General features: G+C 45.5%; 3 protein-coding genes across 3 annotated transcripts; 2 read left to right on the top strand and 1 right to left on the bottom strand.

Annotated features, from left to right (window-relative positions):
* Window positions 1-35: 35 nt before the first annotated feature.
* On the top strand, window positions 36-1,163 carry LOC9628952 (red chlorophyll catabolite reductase, chloroplastic). The gene is made up of 3 exons (XM_002989717.2): window positions 36-86; window positions 131-369; window positions 431-1,163. The coding sequence occupies exons 1-3, from the start codon at window positions 56-58 to the stop codon at window positions 1,028-1,030; spliced, it is 870 nt and encodes a 289-aa protein (XP_002989763.2). The 5' UTR covers window positions 36-55; the 3' UTR covers window positions 1,031-1,163.
* A 16,481-nt stretch (window positions 1,164-17,644) lies between these two features.
* On the top strand, window positions 17,645-18,881 carry LOC9638085 (syntaxin-125). Its single transcript, XM_002989716.2, has 2 exons — window positions 17,645-18,694; window positions 18,795-18,881. Exon 1 carries the CDS (start codon window positions 17,723-17,725, stop codon window positions 18,656-18,658), a length of 936 nt encoding a protein of 311 aa, XP_002989762.1. The 5' UTR covers window positions 17,645-17,722; the 3' UTR covers window positions 18,659-18,694; window positions 18,795-18,881.
* A 75-nt stretch (window positions 18,882-18,956) lies between these two features.
* On the bottom strand, window positions 18,957-21,546 carry LOC9638084 (protein KINESIN LIGHT CHAIN-RELATED 1). The gene is made up of 4 exons (XM_002989663.2): window positions 21,243-21,546; window positions 20,229-21,167; window positions 19,292-20,169; window positions 18,957-19,215 (listed from the first exon to the last, which is right to left on the bottom strand). The coding sequence occupies exons 2-4, from the start codon at window positions 21,111-21,113 to the stop codon at window positions 18,999-19,001; spliced, it is 1,980 nt and encodes a 659-aa protein (XP_002989709.2). The 5' UTR covers window positions 21,114-21,167; window positions 21,243-21,546; the 3' UTR covers window positions 18,957-18,998.
* Between the last annotated feature and the right edge of the window lie 148 nt (window positions 21,547-21,694).

Genomic DNA, 21,694 nt, shown 5'->3' with positions numbered 1-21,694 from the left:
AAAAACACATATTACCAACTTGATTTCTGATAATTTGACATTGATCTTTGTGGGCATGGCATTGGCGACCTCGTGCTGTCATCCAGGTAGGAAAGAAAGAATCGATTCGAGCTCCAATCCACTTCTCCAGGGAAGTTTCGTAGCCCATCCTCTTTCATGGCGCCGCCTTGCGCTGGTAGCTGGATCGAGTTCCCCAAGCTCAGCATCGCCAAGAACAAGCTCATGACCAGTTTAGCCACGAGGCTCGACCGGGAGCTGGGTTCGCTCCTCAATTCCACGCTCACGCCGCCGGAAGTCAGGTCTTTCCAGAGCCAGGACGGTGTCTCCCAAGGATCGGTGGTGTTAAGATCAGGGAAACAAGGCTCCAAGGTACCATTGAAGATTTTGCTTAGAAACTTTGAGTAAGCAAACTTCCATTGTTCTTTTCTAGATTCGTTTCCTTCTTGGTTCGTGGCTTCACTCCAGTCTTCCATTCGGGCCTCTCAACATCACGACGCTTCAAACCATTCTAGAGCCCGAAATTGATTCTCCTCATCTTTTGGTGGAGTTGATCCAAACTGGTTACAAGTCACTTGTTCTGTGCGTGGACAACATGCCCCGCAAGGACCTCGTCATGGATCCAGAGTACCTGAAAAGATTTTACGAGGACTCAAAGCTGGACGAGCTGCGAGCCAAGCTGGTAAAGCTTCCACAGTGTGAGTACTACGTCTCGCCTTCGCTTTTCGTACGCGTCATGGCTTCGCCGACTGCGTTACTGTTAAAGTTTGCCGCAGAGGGTGAGGAAGAACTTGATGGAGTGGTGGAAGAGTCTATCACTCCGTGTGTGGAGGAGGCGGTCTCCATATGGCTGCACGGGTTCACGGAGCTGGGAAGAACTTTGACGAGTGAAGCCCAGATAAGTTCTCTCCGGGAAAGAGACGACATGATGAGGAAGAATTCCGTGGAGGTGGATTTAGGTGCAAACATGCCGAGGCTCTTCGGGCAGGAAACTACAGATCGAGTCATCGCAGCAGTGATCAAAGGAGAATGAAAAGATTGTGGAGAAGCCTCGCAATGAGAAAGACGCCTGTTGCGCGGTACGTCTATCGTTTTGCAACTCACACAGAAAAGTCTGAGATTCACGTTTTTATATCTATATATCGTTGAAAGTTTTCTAGTGGATACGGACTCTTTGCCTGTGAGGCACTGTAAAAACAGGCCGCTACCGTGGTAATGTACCATGGACGACCAGGTAACCACTTCCTGCTGGGCTAGGCTGAGGTTTTCTTGGCCTTGTCCAGGCATTCGTTCTGAGCGTAGGCCATGAGCATGCAATTCCACGACACTGGAGTCCGATGATGCATCTCATCAAAACATCGCTTCGATTCAATGATCTTTCCATTTGTGCCGCAACGTAGCAACACCTCGGTGTAAGTCACGGCGCTTCTTCCTGGCATTCTTTCAAAGAGATGGTTCGCAGAGTCAAAATGCCCATTTGAGGCATAAGCTTGTACAATAGCATTCCATAGGTAGAGAATTCTCTTGTTAAAGACAAATTATGCCATTACTATATGTTCCTTTTGTGAGTATGCGCCTACAAGTGTGTTCTAAGCAGCATTGGGATCCTTGGTGTAAAAGCTCTCTTCCAGAAGCCCAATGGGAGGCGTAGAAAGGCTCTCCGATGGATCCAAAATGCCAAAAATAAAATGAGGATGTTTGATGGACTACCAAGGTAGTCTAGAAAGTTCAATGCATTGCACTTTAGTTGTTTCAAGAGTTGCAGCAATCATGTATGCCAAATAAAATATATGACTCTAGACTTTGATAATGTGATAATATTCACTTTCTAGTTATAGCATTATAGAAATGTCTTTCTCTAGTGAGATAAGGATCTCACAAATGAGCCTATTTGTACTTTAATGACCCTATATTCCTAGATTATGCTATCAATTATAACTTTCATTGATAAGTGTAAGGTTGATTGTGTTGAAAACTCCCTCTCCTTTTGAAGTGTTGTTAAACTTCAAAAGGCATGTTATATTTGAAGGGTTTTTATGCAAGTTAAGAAAAAAGAATAGAATCAAATTAATAGTGACTAAATAGTTTGAACTAAATTAGATCCCATTGAAATTTCATTCTAGTTATTGTTTTTAGCATGGCTAATTATCTTGGTTTCCTACACCAATTGGAGTGGTGGAGATAGTAAATATACCATAATAATCTAATAGAGTTTTTAATCTTTCTCTACATTACATTTATTCTCTCTATCATGTCTTTTATCCATCTCTTTTTCCCTTATCATCTAAAAAGTGAATATTTTGTTCATACCATTTCATTTCTTAATTGAAGCACAAGTAAGTTAAAGAAGGAGCTCCTTTCTTTTAGATTAGAAGGAGTTATAGCCAATTATAGCTAATTTGTAATTTAAAAGTCAAAAAATAGTCATCCTTTGGTGTGGTAATAATTTTAGAAGGTGCACTCTAGCAAGTTTGTGAGTTATGGTAAGTTAAATAACAATGGCAATAGCAATAAAAGCCTTGTTTTACCTCCTTTTTACAATAACTATCAATCCATTCGTTATAATTTATGGTTGTAACCAAAAGGGAATAATATCTAAAAGCATAATTTACATGGTGAATATTGTGATAATGAAAGTTTCTTATGACTTTAATAAAACATAAAACATAATTTAATAAAATAATTATTTGAATTCAGATTTTTAAAAATAAGTTTCTGGATATTAATAAATTTATAATATTTACTAAAAAAAAAGATTAAATACAACATTTTGCAATATATAAGTGTATAATATTTGATTTTTTTTTCTCGGTATTAATATATAGAGTGGATTGTGAAGAAAACTTCTAAAATCAAAAAATTTTTACTCAATAAAAATTTTAAAATCTCAAAAGATATATATTTATATGTTTTCTATATAATGCAATAAAGGTAAATTATAAATATTTTTCTGTGGTAGTTTTTTATTTAAAAAATTCATAATTTGGTACAAATTAATATCTTAATCATATAAAGGACCAAAAATAATTTAGTAAGTAAACATATAAAGTTATATATTATAAATATTAAAACATAAATTTATTAGATTTATCTCATTTTTTATAAAATTAATATAAATGACTTAACATAAAAATAAGACTTAAGATAGAACTAGGAAGATAAAAATAAAATTTCAAATTACTAAAAAATTACTAAAATGATTCTATAAATATATATATATGATATAATTGTGATTATTATTAAAATTTCCTTATGAATGTAATAAAAATAAAATTATTTCAATAAAACAATATTTGAATCAACATTTAAAAAATAAGTTTCTAGATATTATTAATTGAAAATATTTACTAAATTATAAAGGATTAAAGGTAATATTTTACTATATATAACTGGTCTTCTTTATTACATCATATATAAAACACATAAATATATAACTCTTGAGTTTTTAAGAATTTTATTGGGAATAAAAATCTTTAATTTTTTTGTCATAGTATCTTTTATTTAAATAATTCATAAGTTTTTTAGAACTTCAAATTTTTGTCACATACAATAAATAAAATTTTTAGTAATTAGAAACCTAAAAGTTTTATATGTATTGTGAGGGCCAAGTGTACGGCTACAATGCCGTATACTAATATTAGCGTAGTGGGATTTTGGTAGCCGTCAGATTGGTTTCAATCCAGACCACTTGCTCCTGTATATAAACTAGGGTTTTTGAGCTAATTGATATGCACATTTCTGTATTCCCTTTCCATATTCCAAGCATTCACATTAGTGGAGATGAAAGACACCTTTGATTGTCCCTGAGGAGTGCTTGAATTTGGGATTTTGGTTTAAATCTAGCTTTTGTATTGTCTAGATCTAGCTTTTTCCATTTCCTTTCTTTTGTTCTTCCCTTTCAAGATTTTGGTTTAAATCTAGCTTTTTGCTTTATCTAAATCTCCCATTTCCTTATCATTTTTTGTTGTTTCTATTCTTTTGCTCTTTCTTCATCCATCTTCATGGCAGATCAGTAATCTCCTCCTTTGACTCTAGAGCAGCAGTTGGTCCAATTGCTTGATGCTATGCGCTTGCAATTAAACAACCAAACTCAATTGATGGCGGCATTTACGACACATGGTCCAACTCCTCCTGCTCTTGGTGCCAATCTTCGCGTTTGGCCGGAGTTCTTTCATGGGAATCCTGGGGATGATGTGTACTATTGGTTCAATCACTTCATGGTGATTGCCGCATATCATTCTTGGGATGATGCTCGACGTTTGTGTGAGTTTCCCACGTGTCTTTAAGGGACGGTGTTGCAGTGGTACAATGGATTGAGTGCAGCCACTCGTGAGAATTAGAGTGTTCTTCCGGATGTCTTCAAATGCGCCTTCGGACATGCCGACGATTGTGACGATGCCTTCCAACAATTGTATCGTCTTCGCCAAGGGCCATCTAAGTTGGTGATGCAATTTGGTGTTCGTTTCCGAAGTCTTTTGCTTCGTGTGGAGCCCAATATGTCAGAGCAGATCAAGATAGGAATGTTGTGGCCAGCACTTCGTCAAGATCTTGTCGGCCTTGTGCATGCACTTGCTCCTGCCACCCTTGATGATGCTCTTCGCTTGGCACAACGTTATGAGATGTCGCCTCTTCCACTTCTCATTGCACGTCCTTCCGCTCCACTTCCTATGAGTGATGGTCCTATTCCAATGGAGGTTGATGCTGCTGCTACTCGAGTCCAAGGACAAAGGCGAGGACGTGGTTGTGGCCATGATGTTCGTTGCTGGGCGTGTGATGAAGTTGGTCATACTTATCGGCGTTGTCGGCGCTTTCTGGATTGGCGACCTCCATTTCCTGGGTGGAGACCTTGGCATCAGCAACGTCCCATTGGTGCTGCTGCGGTGGAAGGTTTGGACACCGAGGTGCATCCGGGAAACGAGGAGTCGCGCGAGTAATGGAGGGACCTTGCGCGAATAAGTTAGTGACCCCTCCATCTTTCTGTAAGGAACCAACTCGCCGAGGTGTCGTAGGCTAAAGGAACCCCGAAAGAATGACCAAAATGACAAAGAGTTCATCGGATGGGACCAAGTCGAAGATCGAGTCCAAGACCGACTCTAGGACCGAGTTCGAGATTGAGTCCGGAATCGAGTCCGAGACCGACTCGGGGACCGAGTTCGAGTCCGAGTTCGAGACCGAGTTCGAGACGGAGTCCGAGATCCGAAATCGGGTCCGAGACCGAGTCCGAGGTCGAGTCCGAGGTCGGGTCCGAGATCGGGTCCGAGATCGAGTCCGAGATCGAGTCCGAACCCGAATCCGAAGTCGGATCCGAAATCGGGTCCGAGATCGAGCCAGAGACTAAGTCCAAATACTAATACGGGTCAAGGGGTGAAAGCCCAAAGCGTGCGTCTCCCAGGGGGGGGGGGCTGCAGGGGGTTCCAAAAGTATAGTAGGGATAGTGAGGTCTAGGAACCAGTTTAGAAGGGACTCTCCAGTGGGGCTCCCAAACTGACTTGAGGTTGGGACTGGGACCGAGGGGCCTTGGGTGGGAGTGAGCACGGACTTGGTTGGTGCCGGAGGGGCCATCCAAGGAAGTGCTCAAGAGCAGCTCCCACTCCCGAAAGGGAAACCGATTGCGGTGCTCCCGGCTCAAGTGGAGTGGTGCCCCACTTGAGTACCATGCGGCTCATTGGTCCTCGCCCTTCCTAGGGGCTTGGGCCTTCCTTCGGGATGGAAGTGGGGGGCGAGAGGTACCCATACCGGGCCGCTAGGCCACGGTGTTTCGCCCCGGCGTCCCGAAGCAAGTGTTGCACTCAAGACTTGGGATTTAGAGGGTCCCATGATCAAGTCTTGTGGTACCAAAGGATGTTAGGAACCTGGAAGCTTGGTGTGCTTGGCTGCTTGTGCTTGCGGGGAGTGTAGCCGAACCTTAAGTCTAGTCTAACCCAGGGAGGGGGATTGGGAGTGAATTGGGAATCCGTGGATGGATGGCTAACACTCCGTTGCTCGTGCAGTGAGTAGCTGAGACCAAGTAGGAGCTGGTACCATAGGCGAGAACCTTGGCGAGGGAACTTAGCAAAAGCCAAGGCGGTGTTGGACGGATAGGCGAGGTAAGCTGGCAAATTGGAAAGGAAAAATTTGTGGCTTACAATTTGGTATCGAAGCCTTTATCTCAGTTCTAGCGAAGGATAGAGGCGGATTGCTGGGAGATGGCAAGGGCAGGGCATAAGCGAACCCAGGCGGAGACGGAACCTCTGCCGGAGCTGGAGCCTCCGGTTGAACAAGAGGCTATGGATGAGGAATCCTTGCATGAGGAGGACTCCAGTGAGGAAACTTCCAAACAGGAGTCCGGTGGCGAGGTTCGGTCGTCCAAGGCTCGATTGGACGTGCTAGAAGGACAGTTGGCACAAACCAATGCCTTGCTGGAGACTCTCGTACGCAAGTTAAAGCGTGACGAGAAGCGGAAGAAAAAGCGAAAGACTGCGGATGCTGGCAGCGCAGAAGGTGCGGACCCTTCGGCAGGGACTGAGGCAAAACCAGACAAGGTCGAACAGACCGAAGTGGAATCAGTCCCTCAGGCAGTTCCCAAGTACAAACCAAAGCCCCCACCGGTGTTCAAGGGAGTGAACGACTATAAGGTTGTGGAGGATTGGTTTTACGATATGGAGGACTACTTCCGAGCGTTGCGGTTACCGAGCTCGGAGAAGGTCCCATGTGCAAAACCATACTTGGCAGATAATGCCAAGTCTTGGTGGAGAACAACGGAGGCCAACGAAGGACCGGTGGCCACCTGGGACATGATGAAGGCGAGGATCCGCGCGACATACGTTCCTCCGAATGCCACTCTGCATCTGAGAGATGAGTTGAGTAGGCTGAAGCAGACTGGAACCATCCAGGAATATGTGAATGGGTTCATGGCAAAGAGGATACTTGTCACGGACATGGGGGATATGGATGCGTTCCATGCCTTTATATCAGGTTTGCAAACCTGGGCTCGCGGTGAGGTGATGCGCTGGAACCCGACCAACTACAAGGAAGCGTTGGATGCGGCCATCAAGGTGCATTTCAACGATAACCTGCGAAAGGGGAACACGACGGGGTCGGGATCCACGTTTCACAAAGGGGCCAAACCGAGGGGAACATATAGCAAGGGGAAATTCAAGAAGAGTTTCTCTAAGAATGAGTCCTCGGGGTTCCGGAAAGGCAAATCCGGTGGCCAGTGAGCGAGTACGTGGGGAAGTCAAGCGAAAAAAGACAAACCCACGGATAAGAAGGTTAAGTCGTATAGCAGCGTGGGCAACAACGTATGCTACAACTGCGGCGAAGCGGGACACTTCTCGAGGGAATGTCCCTACCCGAAGAAGGCCAGAGCCAATATGGCCATCAAGTCGGGTGAAGTCCAAACTGAGGTATGTGATCCAGTCCCTAACTCAAAGTTACTCATTACACGAGCAACTTTGGTAGAGAGTCGTTCGCGGCATCTACTAGCCCTCCGAGGGAAGCTCGGAGGTAGCTTTGTTAAGATCCTTATTGACACGGGTGCTTCGGATAATTTTGTGGCTGCAGACATAGTCCGGCAAGCCGGACTAACGGTGCAGCGGCTAGGCGAACCAAGGACTATAGAGTTTGTTCAAGGTAGCCAAAGCACCGATGAGGTACTTCAACAAGCGAGAGTCGAAGTGGGGACATGGAAAGTGGACATGGATTTCACCGTCTTGGACATGGCGGGATTTGACGTGATCTTCGGAATGGATTGGTTTAATCGGTTCGTGGTAGCCCTGCATGGACAAGGTAGGAACCTTGTGGTATTGGCGAATGCCCAAGGAAGAAGATCTAGGGTGGAGGCCCAGGATCTAAAAGTAGGGCAAAGCAAGGCCAAAGAGTCATGCTTAAACCTGGTGTCCACGAGAGGACAACTCACTAAAGGAACTAAGGCAGCCTTTTTGTGCTTACTCTCGGTGAAGAGTGACAAAAAGACAAGAACGGAAGAAGTACCTTTAGTGATCCAGCAGGTGCTGGACCAATTCCAGGATACGATGCCGGAGGAGCTACCGGCGGGGTTGCCCCCCGCATGACCGATAGAACATAAGATTGAGCTGGTCGAGGGTGCTGAGGCGGTGGTTCGTCCACCCTATCGATTGAACGAAAAAGAACTCAAGGAGCTCGAAGAAGTTGGACAAGGCTCAAAGGAAGTGGCCTGCCCACGAGAAGGAATTGTTTGCGGTGGTCAAGGCGCTCAAGGAGTGGCGACACTACCTTGGGAGACACTTCAAGGTTTACACGGACAATGTGGCAACGAAACACTTCTTGTCACAGCCCGACCTGAGAGGGAAACAAGGTCGGTGGGCCAATGCCTTGGCCGAGTTTGATTGCGAGATTCTGTACAAGCCTGGGAAGAGCAACATTGTGGCAGATGCGCTAAGTCGAAAAGCGAGCTTGAGGTTGGCGATATCCAGCGCAACAGCAACCTTCTGGGACGATGTGCGGACAGCATATGAGAACGATGGTCTAGCACAAGAAGTGTTGTTGAGGAATCTGGAGGCGCGGGAAGCTCACCAGAGAGGTGAGCTGCCAACGGAAGAGAAAACCGGCTATGCGGAACGCAACGGACTCATTTATTACAAGCAAACGAGGGTATATGTTCCAGAAGGGGGACTAAGGAAGGTAGCCTTAGAAGAGTGTCATGACGGACCTCTTGCGGGACATGGCGGAGTGCCCAAGACGATGGGCTTACTCAAAAGGAAGTACCATTGGCCAGATATGGCTAAGGACGTCCAAGACTATGTAAAGACATGTCCAACATGTCAGCAAGTCAAAGCCGTGACTAAGGCTAGTGGGGGCTTGTTGCAAAGCATCCCAATCCCAAATCGTCCGTGGAAATGTCTTACGATGGACTTCATCACGGGACTACCCCCAAGCGAGGGGTTCGATGCGATATTCGTGGTGGTGGATCGATTTTCGAAGATGGCACATTTCATACCCACCACAACGGACGTGGATGCGGAAGGTGTGGCGAAGCTGTTCTTTGAACAAGTGGTTCGAGTGCGGGGAAGGCCAAAAGAGATTATCTCAGACCGAGATAAGATCTTCACTAGTAGGTTCTGGAGGACCCTCCTGGAACAGTATCGCACCAAGTTGAAATTCAGCACAGCCTATCACCCACAGACAGGTATGGGGTATTAAGTCAAGTTTGGTGGCACTAACACTTCTTGACAGACGGATAAACGGAAAGGGTGAATAGGCAGCTGGAGGATTATTTGCGATGCTATGTCTCGGGAGACCAGACCGACTGGGTAAGTCATTTAGGACTTGCGGAAATGTGTTATAACAACTCACCACATTCGAGCATCGGGGTGAGTCCATGGGAAGTCATCAATGGGCGAGCTATTGAAGGTCCTGTGGAACTCGGTGTGGCCGAGTATCATGGAGAGTTACCCGCAGTGGAGGCATTCACGGCGGAAAGACTCAACATTTGGAATCTAGTGAGGGATTCCTTGGAACGGGCTCAACAAAGGCAAACTAAGTACGCGAACCAAAAGCGTCGAGATGTGGAGTTCCAAGCTGGGGAGAAGGTGTGGCTGAACACCAAGAACCTCAGGCTACCAAGTGGGATCAGCCGGAAGTTGACCCAAAGGTAAAAATGCATGTATTCCTGTAAATGAATTGATCTTGAGTTCCTTAAGCAGGTTCGCGGGGCCTTACGAGATTGAGGCTCGAATCGGTAAAGTGGCTTACCGTCTCCGACTTCCTCGAGAGATGGGGAAGATGCATACCGTGTTCCACGTGAACTTACTCAAGCCGTATTTTGAGGATCCGCTTCGCAAGGACCAAGTAAGACCTTTACCTGAGGTTATCCAAGGGGAGGAGGAATACGAAGTCGAGGCCATCCTCAATGCGCGCAAGAGCAAGTGACACGGACGCGAGGTGAGAGAGTTCCATGTGAAGTGGAAAGGATTTCCACACTGCAAAGCAACATGGGAACCGGAGGAGAACCTAGCGAATGCGCGAGATCTAGTGGAGGAATTTCTGCATGGCAGAACTCTATGTACTTATGCAAAGTTCAATTAAAAGTATCAATTTGAGAAGTTGAGCAATGGCATATGTTGGGACCCGAAGGCGCGCCGAAGGTAAGCTAATTAGCATGGGTTAGCTAGGTCGACCAGGCGTAGGGAGCTACGCCCGACTCCCTGCGGGGATGTCGAATCCGTAGACGTATTCTACGGAGGTTGGGTTCGAGTCCCAACCCCCTAGTAAAGCAAGGCTGGGTTCAAGTCCCGACCCCATACTAGGGCGTGGTGAGGGGAGGAGTATAGGGACACCTATATTCCGTTGTCATGCGCTCTTGGCCGGGGAGGCTAACTTAGGCACACCGCTAAGTGGGGGGATGCCCCCGGAGACATGGTCAACAAGTCGTAGGATAAAACGAGACGTTCGATGTGGGCATCGAACTTCTTCTATGGGTGGTGGAGTTGTAAGGAACCAACTCGCCGAGGTGTCGTAGGCTAAAGGAACCCCGAAAGAATGACCAAAATGACAAAGAGTTCATCGGATGGGACCAAGTCGAAGATCGAGTCCAAGACCGACTCTAGGACCGAGTTCGAGATCGAGTCCGGAATCGAGTCCGAGACCGACTCGGGGACCGAGTTCGAGTCCGAGTTCGAGACCGAGTTCGAGACGGAGTTCGAGATCCGAAATCGGGTCCGAGACCGAGTCCGAGGTCGAGTCCGAGGTCGGGTCCGAGATCGGGTCCGAGATCGGGTCCGAGATCGAGTCCGAACCCGAATCCGAAGTCGGATCCGAAATCGGGTCCGAGATTGAGCCAGAGACTAAGTCCAAATATTAATACGGGTCAAGGGGTGAAAGCCCAAAGCGTGCGTCTCCCAGGGGGGGGGGGGGGCTGCAAGGGGTTCCAAAAGTATAGTAGGGATAGTGAGGTCCAGGAACCAGTTTAGAAGGGACTCTCCAGTGGGGCTCCCAAACTGACTTGAGGTTGGGATTGGGACCGAGGGGCCTTGGGTGGGAGTGAGCATGGACTTGGTTGGTGCCGGAGGGGCCATCCAAGGAAGTGCTCAAGAGCAGCTCCCACTCCCAAAAGGGAAACCGATTGCGGTGCTCCCGGCTCAGTGGAGTGGTGCCCCACTTGAGTACCATGCGGCTCATTGGTCCTCGCCCTTCCTAGGGGCTTGGGCCTTCCTTCGGGATGGAAGTGGGGGGCGAGAGGTACCCATACCAGGCTGCTAGGCCACGGTGTTTCGCCCCGGCGTCCCGAAGCAAGTGTTGCACTCAAGACTTGGGATTTAGAGGGTCCCATGATCAAGTCTTGTGGTACCAAAGGATGTTAGGAACCTGGAAGCTTGGTGTGCTTGGCTGCTTGTGCTTGCGGGGAGTGTAGCCGAACCTTAAGTCTAGTCTAACCCAGGGAGGGGGATTGGGAGTGAATTGGGAATCCGTGGATGGATGGCTAACACTCCGTTGCTCGTGCAGTGAGTAGCTGAGACCAAGTAGGAGCTGGTACCATAGGCGAGAACCTTGGCGAGGGAACTTAGCAAAAGCCAAGGCGGTGTTGGACGGATAGGCGAGGTAAGCTGGCAAATTGGAAAGGAAAAATTTGTGGCTTACACTTTCTTTCGGGAGTATCATCAAGGGGTTCACTCGGCACCAGTTCATCTAGTGTTTACTTTCCAAGCTCGTTTTTATAACAAGAGGTCTCCTATTATTCTCTCCGTGTTGGTTGATATAGGTTCGAGTTTATCTTCTATTGCTCGACCTGTTGCCATACGTTGTCATCTACATTGCGTCGTGCGGCGGATCCAGTTTTCATTCTTTATGGCAACAACCGTACGCATGCGTGTGCACGAGATGAGGCAGACTTGGTTGTGCGTGTGGGTGATCTCGAGCTTGAGTTGTAGTCGTTGCGGGTGGTGCTGAGTCAAGCTTTTGACCTCATTGTTGGTATGGATTGGTTGCAGCACAATCATGCCAAGTGTGACTTTGAGGCTTCTCCCCCTTGTCTCATACTTCCTTATGTTTCATCCATTTCTTTTACTTCCATACCTCTTCGTCCTTCTCCCTCTACCTTTGCTTTCATTACTTTTGTTCCCTCACTATTTCCTCCTATATGTAAGCAACCAAAGGGAACGACTTGAGAGACGATCCGTTGGGGTTCAAATATAGAGGGAAAGGGCCCATGAATAAGAGTGCACCCCCTTTTCCAATTGGTTAAGGGTCTTGGGATACTTAGAGTTAAGCATCCTTGGGGTTGAATAATACTGGGCTGGGTGACCTCCCGGGAAGTCCAAACTCAAGAGCTTACATTTGGTATCGGAGCGGTCTCGGGTCCGACTCTGTTGGTTGGCTAAGGGAATCACACCACATGTTGATTGACATCTGGCTGGTCCAGTTTGCTCCCGCTGGGCTCGACCCGAGGGGTAGGGTGTCAAGAGAGCGAGGCTCTCAGGAGAGTTGCGGCTCTCAGCTTCCGTTCACGAGGGCGTGAACTTGCAGGGAAGCGTGGTGGATTGTAAGCAACCAAAGGGAACGACTTGAGAGACGATTCGTTGGGGTTCAAATATAGAGGGAAAGGGCCCATGAATAAGAGTGCACCCCCTTTTCCAATTGGTTAAGGGTCTTGGGATACTTAGAGTTAAGCATCCTTGGGGTTGAATAATACTGGGCTGGGTGACCTCCCGGGAAGTCCAAACTCAAGAGCTTACACTATATTTCCATCTTGTTCTGCTCTTCCTTTTTCCGATCCCTCCGATGATCTTTGTGTTGCAGCTGTTGACCGGATCATGAAGGAGTATTCTGATCTCTTTGAATTTGACCTATCGTCTGGGGCCAAGATTACCACACGTCATCCGATTCCAACCAGGGATGCTCGTCCAATCAAGGTTCCTGTTCGTCGTCGGTCACCCAAGGAGATCAAGATTTTACATGCAAACGTCAAAAGAGATGTTGGATAAGGGTGTTATTCGGAAGTCGCGGAGTCCTTGGGCATGTGAACCTCATCTTATGACAAAGCCTGATGGGAGTATTCGTTTCTGCATCGACTATTGTCCATTAAATGAAGTGACGATCCCGGATGTGTACCCTTTTCCTCACACTGCTGATCTCTTAGATTGTCTAGGGCGAAGTTATTAGTTCACCAAGCTAGATCTTGCTTCTGGGTACTGACAAGTACCGATAGCCGAAGAAGATATTCCTAAGACTACTTTTCGTACATTGTTTGGTTTGTACGAGTTCTTGGTGATGCCGTTTGGTTTGAACAATGCTCCAGCAACTTTCCAGCGGATGATGGACGAGGTTCTTTGTGATATGCTAGAGGTGACTGCTGACTTCATCGATGATATCTTGATTCACTCGGAAGGGACGTGGGAGGAGCATGTTCGTGATGTTTGTAAAGTGTTTGATTGGCTACGCGATGTTGGTTTAAAGCTGAAATGGTCGAAGTGCGTGTTTGGGTCCAAGGATACAATTTATCTTGGGTACCGTATTTCTCGTGAGGGTTTGCAAGTTGATCTTGACAAACTTGTGGCTGTTCTAAAGTTCCCTACTCCGAAGTGTGTGAATGATGTGCAACGCTTCTTGGGCAAGATGTAGTATCTTGGTCGTTTTGTGGATCATCTTTCTGATCGCACTGCACCGTTGCGAGCGTTGTTGAAGTCATCAATATTATCTTTTATTTGGTCTCCGGATTGTGAGCGAGTGTTTGGGGATCTCAAAGAACTATTGACGACTCCTCCAGTTTTGGCATATCCTGACTACACTCGACCTTTTACTTTGCGCATGGATGCTTCTGACATTGGTCTTGGAGGTGTGTTAATGCAAGAGAGATTGAGTGTGCTTGGTCAGCACCATCCTATTGTGTATATAAGTCGTACATTACAACCAGCGGAAATGAACTACTCCACAACAGAGAAAGAGTGTTTAGCAGCAGTTTAGGGTTTCGAGAAACTTCATGCATATCTACATGGTTCTTGGACGTTACTTGAAGGTGATCATGCTGCTGTGACTTCATTATTGAAGCGGAAGAACCTGGTTGGTCGTACTGCTCGATGGGCTTTGAAGCTTCAGATATATAATTTTGATGTTGTTCATCGCCCAAAGAATTCTATGGATGATGCTGATGCCCTTTTTCGAGCTCCTCTTCCTTCTCCATTCTCTTCTCATGTTTCTGATGAGCCTGTTGTTCCAGCCTCTGTGGATTTTCTAAATGAGGATTCTGTGCCATCAGCGGTTGCTATACTTGACGTTCAGTGTTCACAAAGTGCAGAGCAAGATCTACCTTCTCTTGATGAGGTTCGCGAGGCTCAAAAGATTGAGCGGTGGATTCGCAGGCTTTGAGATGGGTTTGAGAATCCTGCATCACTTGCTGATGACTTGCCTTTCCGGCATTTACATTCTCAATATCGCTTTGACGACGGACTTCTTTATTTTGTGGGGATGGATCCTGATGATCATTTACGACTGGTGGTGCCTTCTATCTTTATTCCGCGGTTTCTCCATGTTTACCATGATTCTCATGTTCTAGGTGAGCATATGGGACATCGTCGTGTAACTGAGAACTTGTGCAGGTCTTTCTATTGGCCGGAGATGCGACGTGATATTATCCGGTATGTGCGTAGCTGTGTTTGGTGCCAAGCTCATAATACTCCCCCTCGGGCTGTAAAAGGACGGTTAGAGTCAATTGTAGTTTCCCGTCCGTTTGAGTTGGTGGCATTTGATCTTATGGGAACTTTTCCACGGTCAACTGCTGGCAATGAGTATGTTATTATTTCTTCTGACTACTTGACTCGTTGGGTGGAAGTTGGTGCTATTGCTAGTGCCTTTGCAACTGTTGTTGGATACTTCCTCCTCAATTGAGTGGTGTTCCAGCATTCTTGTCCAGAGCGGATTCTTTCGGATAATGGTCCTACATTTATGGTTGAGGCATTTCATGTTTTGACGTCTCAGTTGGGGATACGCCACACTTTCACAAGTGCTTATCATCCACAATCAGACAGTCTGGTGGAACGACTTGTTCGGACATTCAAGGGGATGATTGCAAAGTATGTGAACTTTCAGCATTCGGATTGGGATGGTTATTTGTTATCTCTTCGGTATGCATATGTCACAGGGGTGCAGAGTTCTGTTGGTGCTTCACCATATAAACTCTTATATGGTCATGATCCAATATTACCAACGGAGCTAGGTTTCCCTTCTTGATTGCCACAAGCTGCAAATGCTAGGTCATGGAATTAGTATTTGACGAGCATTCTTCCACTTGTTTGAGCGGAGTCTACCGAACACTTAGGCTGCGTACAAGTGGGACAACAATGGCGGTTAAACTCCCATCATCGTGCACCTGCGGAGTACAAAGTGGATGATTTGGTGTTAGTCCGTTTTCCCCATCTTACGGTACGTGGTTTATCTAAGGGGCTCCTTGCACAGTGGAAAGGACCATATCAAGTGTTGTGGCAAGTTGGACCATAAGTTTATGAGGTTCGGCATAATGTTCAGCAGGCCGATCTTCCAGAGATTGTGCATGTGTAGTGGTTGAAACACTTCATACAAAGGGATCAAGAGTAATTAATACCACCTACAGATCCGCCAATGCCTCCTCCTGACGTTCCTCTAGATCCCGGCCCGTTTACAAGAGAACCCTGATGGTCTTCCATTATTCCGAGAGGGGGGGATGATATAAGGGCCAAGTGTACGGCTACGATGTCGTATACTAATATTAGCGTAGTGGGATTTTGGTAGCCGTCAGATTGGTTTCAATCTGAACTATTTGCTCCTGTATATAAGCTAGGGTTTTTGGGTTAATTGATATGCACATTTCTGTATTCCCTTTCCATATTCCAAGCACTCACGGTATTATAAATAATTAAGAATATTTTGTATTAATTTCATTTTATTTTATACAAAATTGCTATAATTGAGTCAGCATTAAAAAACAAACTTATAAGGTAAATATAATTTTTGAAAGTACCTAATAATTACTAAATTTGATTGTATATATATATATATATATATATATATAATGAATTTTAAAATTAATATAAATAAATGTTTTCATTTAAAATGTGACAAATTATTATTCTGTTACTCACATAAAGTATATAACTTTGTTAATATCTTATTATTTTAGAATTTAAAATAATTTTATTTAATATAATTAAATATAAAATTATTTTAATATCATTATTTTTCTTATAGCTTTATTAGATTCTGATAGCTGATTATATATAAATAATTTTATAATATATAGATATAAAATATGATTATTGTGTTTATTCACATTACTCGACATATAAGAATTGATATATTAATTAAGGTTTAGACCCATGCTTATATACAAGAATAGATGGACCCCAAATGAATAGTCCATATACTACATTACTATAATTAATGTATTACTAGCCAAGGTAATAGATTTTATATATATATATATATATATATATATATTTATTTATTTATTTATTTATTTTTTACAAACCTTATACTATCCTCTCCTCTAGAAGATGACAATAAGTTAAATATAATATTTAGAGCTTCTGTTGAGTGATTATAAAGTATCACAAGAATCTAAAGCTCCTACAAAACCATCAATAAAGTTGTTAACACCCATGACTAAAACAAAATTCAAAGCCATGGCATAAACATTAGTCGATTATAAAATTTTGATGCACTAGTTGTAACTTTGTGTGTAGCTACCAAATGCTAAAACCAACCTTGAAGCCATAATTTTGAACTAAAACAAGGAACTTTAAAATCCATTATAACCCATAAAATGTTATTGCAATAAACAATACATCCTACATTTAAATTTATATATCAATAATCCTCTGAGACCACTATTAACTTGAATTCATGACTATAAATAAAACCTATTTCTGCATTTTCCCTTTAATCAACATTCAATACCCATATTCACTTAGAGGGAAAATTAATTACAACATCCACACTTTCAAGGGAATATATATACTCCTTAATAACAACGGTAAAGCAACACATTAAAGATAGGAGCAACACCAATATAAGCACACCCCATAGCACCAAAAGTTTAATACAAACGAAGCATTAATAACCTCAAGTGACATACTCTGTTATTAATAATGGTATGACATAATAGAAGAAGAAATGTAATGAAGATAAAAAGAAAGAGTAGATCTAAGCACAACAATAGTTAAAATTTTAGATCTTACAAAAATCTAATATAAATCTAGATTTAAACGAAAATGAAGAAATAAAACTAAAAAAGGTTATGCTAAAAATTTCTCGTATTAAGTTGAATTACTATTTTTGCACAACTTTAATGCTCTATTTAGTGCCTTAGAATAACAAACATCTTTTAGTGTTTCTAAATTTAAAGTTAGAGGTGTTAGAATAGTTATTATAAGGATAACTGACTTGTGGCAATTAGTTATCCTTAGCAAGTGAGTGGCTTTAAGGCACTAGATAATTTAAATTTATATCTTTTCATAATTTAAAAAATTATTTTACATTATAAACAAAATATTTTTTATGTTATCTTTTAAATAGGTAATAAGATCATTTAATTTTTATTAAAACTAAAACTTCTAATTTTCTTTTTCTGTTTAATTAGAAATGTGTATCTCAGAATCCGACAGTTCAAAAGCACTGACGTGGCTGGTTTCCGTTGTAAGTTCGAACGGTTTAAAGTTTTCCCGCTTTCAAAAGCTAGGGCTCGCGGAAGTGAGGGCGGCGCGTCAAGAGGTGAGCAAGATTTCGGCGATCTCTCCCCAAGATGAACGATCTGCTGAGGTCTAGCCTCAGATCCAGCCAGAGCTACCTGGATCTCAAGCGCGATGTGCTGAGGGATCTGGAGGTAGGGCCAGAGATGGAGCTAGGGTCGCTGGAGACGGAGAAGAACCTGGAGCATTTTTTCGACGAGGTCGAGCAGATCAACATCGGGATGGAGAAGATCCAGCAGCTCCTGTCCAAGCTCCAGGACGCGAACGAGGAGAGCCGAGGAATCTACAAGGCGCTGGCGATGAAGGCGATCCGGGACAGGATGGACAAGGACGTGTTGGAGGTGCTGCGGCTGGCGAAATCCATCAAGGACCGGCTCGAGGAGCTGGACAAGGCCAACATTGTCAACAGGAAGATCCCTGGCTGCGAGCAAGGCACCCCGGCAGATCGCACAAGGATGTCCATCACCATGAGCATGAGGATGAAGCTCAAGGATCTCATGGGCGATTTTCAAGCTCTCCGCCAGAAAATGATGGGTGAGTACCGCGAGACCGTGGAGAGGAGGTACTTCACAGTGACTGGGCACCAGGCCGACGAGGAGACGATCGAGAAGATCATCGAGACCGGGGAAAGTGAGGTGTTCGTCCAGAGGGCGATCCAGGATCAGGGTCGCGGCCAGGTGCTGGAAACCATTCGGGAGATCCAGGAGAGGCACGATGCTGTCAAGGAGATCGAGAAGAACTTGCTGGAGCTCCACCAGATCTTTCTCGACATGGCTGTGCTGGTGGAAGCTCAGGGGGAGCAACTCAACGATATTGAGAGGCATATGAGCATGGCTGCCAACTACGTGGACAAGGGGAACTCGCAGCTCCACTACGCCAAGCAGCACCAGAGGAGCTCCCGGAAGTGCACGCTCATTGCGATCATCCTGCTGCTGGTGGTGCTCATGGTTGTGGTCATCCCGGTTGTGACCAGCTTCAAGAGTGCTTGAGCGACCTTTACAGACATCACCACTGCTACCATCGAGGTATTCCTTTCTTTTTCTTTTTCTTTTTCTTTCTCTTTCATTTCGTTCTCTTGCATTTTGGAAGCTTGCTGGTCTGATAGTTCCAGGCTATCTTGTCCAGGGGTTTCTAGAGAAGTCACCAACGACTATGTTGCTACCTAGCTACGAGCTTGTTGAATAAACAGAGCGCCCGATTTGGTTCTTTTCATTGTCACGGGGTCTACCGATTTGTTCTAATCCAGTTTGTTCTACCCGATCTTACAGACAGATTGCAACACAGTCGTTTCCTCTCGTAACAAAGACCACTTGTATGTAATTGGTTTTCTTACACTGCTAAGCTACGATAATATCTTTTACTTTGTGCAGTCGGCCGCATCAACAGCTCTTCCAGGGTGCTCGTTTTGCGTACCAAAGGCTTCCCAGTCTCTCGGAGCATTTGCTCGAGCCTGAGTCTCTCGTCCACTACGTCGGGATGAACGGTACCGAGCCTTTCTTCTTGGGAGCGAAGCACCACTTGGAGCAAGTCAATAGCATCTTCGACTCTGGAAGAAAACAGAAAAAGAAAAGAGAGGTCAGTCAAGTTCAAGTTGGTGGTGATAAATCTGACAGGAATTCAACCTTCCAAGAGCGTCGTATCCACCGGCAAGATTGCTGCAAACTGCAATGGTGTCTGGATGGTAGACTCCACAAGCTTCCGCAAGTACATGCTGTGCCTCCTCCAGCACTGCTACTGCCTCGTGAATTTGCTCCAGCTCAAACAAGGCAAGTCCCATCTGGTTGAGCAAAACTCCCAGCATTAACGTGTTGGTTTCACCTGCAGATCGGAGCTTGTCCACTGCGCTGCTGAAAGCCGAGTGAGACTCCGAGAAGTTGCCCATAATGTAGTACAAAACTCCCATCTGTGCTTCAATCCCCGCTGCCGACCGAGGCTCTCCCGGTATGTTTTTAATGCTTTCCAGCGCCTTTCTCAGCAAGCACATAGCCTGTTCCCTCTCGCTCAAAGCTTCGTAAATTGCCGCAACGTCCGTCAAACCAGCTGCTAGTTCATCTGCCGGATGTCCCTGTTTCCCGTATATCATGAGTGCGTTTTCGCAGTACACCTTCGCGTCTCTCATCTTCCCGGTTTTCAGATAGAGGTCCCCCAGGCTTACGTACATTGAAGCGACGGAAGCATGGTTCGCTCCGTTGAGTTGCTTGAATGCCGCTAGAGCTTTTTGGTACGAGAAGACGGCCTCGTCGAATCGGCCCAAGGCAACGTAGCAATCGCCGATGCTGGCGTCTATGGAAGCGACAGCGGCACTCTGTCCTCGAGAGCTCATTGCCGTGCTTGCATACACCAAATGCTCCAGTGCTGCTTCGTGCTCGCCTTTGCCACTTTGGATGAGAGCCATCAACCTCCTGTCTACTGCTTCTTCCATCGAGCCGGCAGGACTCTTTTCTGCGTGGATTTTCAGCATTTGCTGGCACAGTTCTTCGGCATCCTCGAACTGCATCGCCTGTTTATCTCACACAGTAAGTAAGTACCGAGTTTTCTTTGTGCAAATTCCTGATTTACCTGCAGGTATGCTTCAGCAAGATACCGACATGTCTCCCCAACTTGAGGGTCCATTTCTCCAACCGCCTTCTTCTGAACGGTGAGAGCATTTCGGTAGCTTTCGAGCGCTTGAACTTGCTTGCCTAACTTCGTATAAGTGTCTCCCAGCTGCATATATCCCGCGAACGCTGCCAGCGAGTACTCCCCCCCTGCTTCGGCTATCCACTCCATTGGAAGGCTTTGCAAAGTCTTCTCCAGAGCTTCGACTGCCTCCCAGTGTTTACCCATCCTGCACTGCGCTGCTGCTACAATGTGCAAGCTCATCACCAGCTCCAAGCTCGGCTTTCCATCCGAAGAGTTGGCCTCCAACATCTTGGCAGCTCGGGAAGCGTAGTCGAGAGTTTTCGACGGCTTGTCACCGGATATATGGCTCGATTTGGCCAGCTTGAGCAAGTAGAGTGCTCTCCCTGGGCTCCCCGGAGGCTTTGGAGTCGGACTTGGAATCTGGGACTCCAGTTCCACCGGAGAGACAACCTTCTGCAGCTGCTCAGGAGGAGGAGTCTTCGTTTTTGTCGGAGGCTGCTTTGTCGGTAACTTTTCCATTTGCTGCCGTGATATTTTTTTCTGATGAACAGGAGTCTCTATGTCTTGCAGCAGAGTCTCGGCTCCTTGAGCTGCTGGGTCCTGAGATTTTGGAGCACCAGAAGAATCGGTCCGCTTGTTCTCAGCTGGATTGGCATTTTCTTCTTTCTTCTCCAGGTGACTTACTTGATCGGCATTGTTGTTACCTGTGGCTTTGACGAGCTTCGTCTTGTGCAGCGCTTTGGGGCCAGCCGGATCCTTGACGTCCTTCTTCTTCTTCTTGCCAACCGCGTCTTCGCTCGATTGCTGGCGCTCCATTCCCATCTCCCGCTGCTCGCTCACTGGCCTCTCAGCTCCGAGAGGAGAAATCCCCCAATTCTTTTGGACCCACGAACGAGGTAGGCAATGAAATCTCTCGAGTCAAACAGGGAAAAATGGGAGTGTTTCTGTTACCTTGCAGATCCAACGCGCTCGCCGAAGAAATTGCCGTCGCCACAAGTCTTCGGGGAATATCCGGCCGTCTCGAAACCTCCGGAAGAGCGAACATGCCTTTAGGTACGAAAAAAAGAGGCAGATAACAGAAAAAAAAACCACCGTTACAAAACGACTGAGCTCTTGTCACTTGAAGAAATGATCCAGTTTTAAAGTCAATGCAGTGGCGATTATCATTCATTCTCCAACCTTTAAGTTTTGAGATTAGAAAACCACTCCCTCCACTTTGTTCCTTCAATCGCTATTTAAATTAAGATCACGAGAAACGCACGTACTCAACTAGGCCAACTTTCTACCTTGAAAAGAAGAGCCCTTCCTTTGCCCATGCATGCAATTAAGAAGCTTGGCTTGCCATGCATGAAACAGGAAAGGTGGTAGGGCAAAGTCCTTTTCTCTGTTTAAAGAGCAAACTT

Source organism: Selaginella moellendorffii, unplaced genomic scaffold, assembly GCF_000143415.4.
Source record: "Selaginella moellendorffii unplaced genomic scaffold, v1.0 SELMOscaffold_100, whole genome shotgun sequence".
NCBI lineage: Eukaryota > Viridiplantae > Streptophyta > Lycopodiopsida > Selaginellales > Selaginellaceae > Selaginella > Selaginella moellendorffii.
The sequence above is the reverse complement of the archived record's forward strand: the minus strand, read 5'-3'. Positions and strand labels throughout refer to the sequence as shown.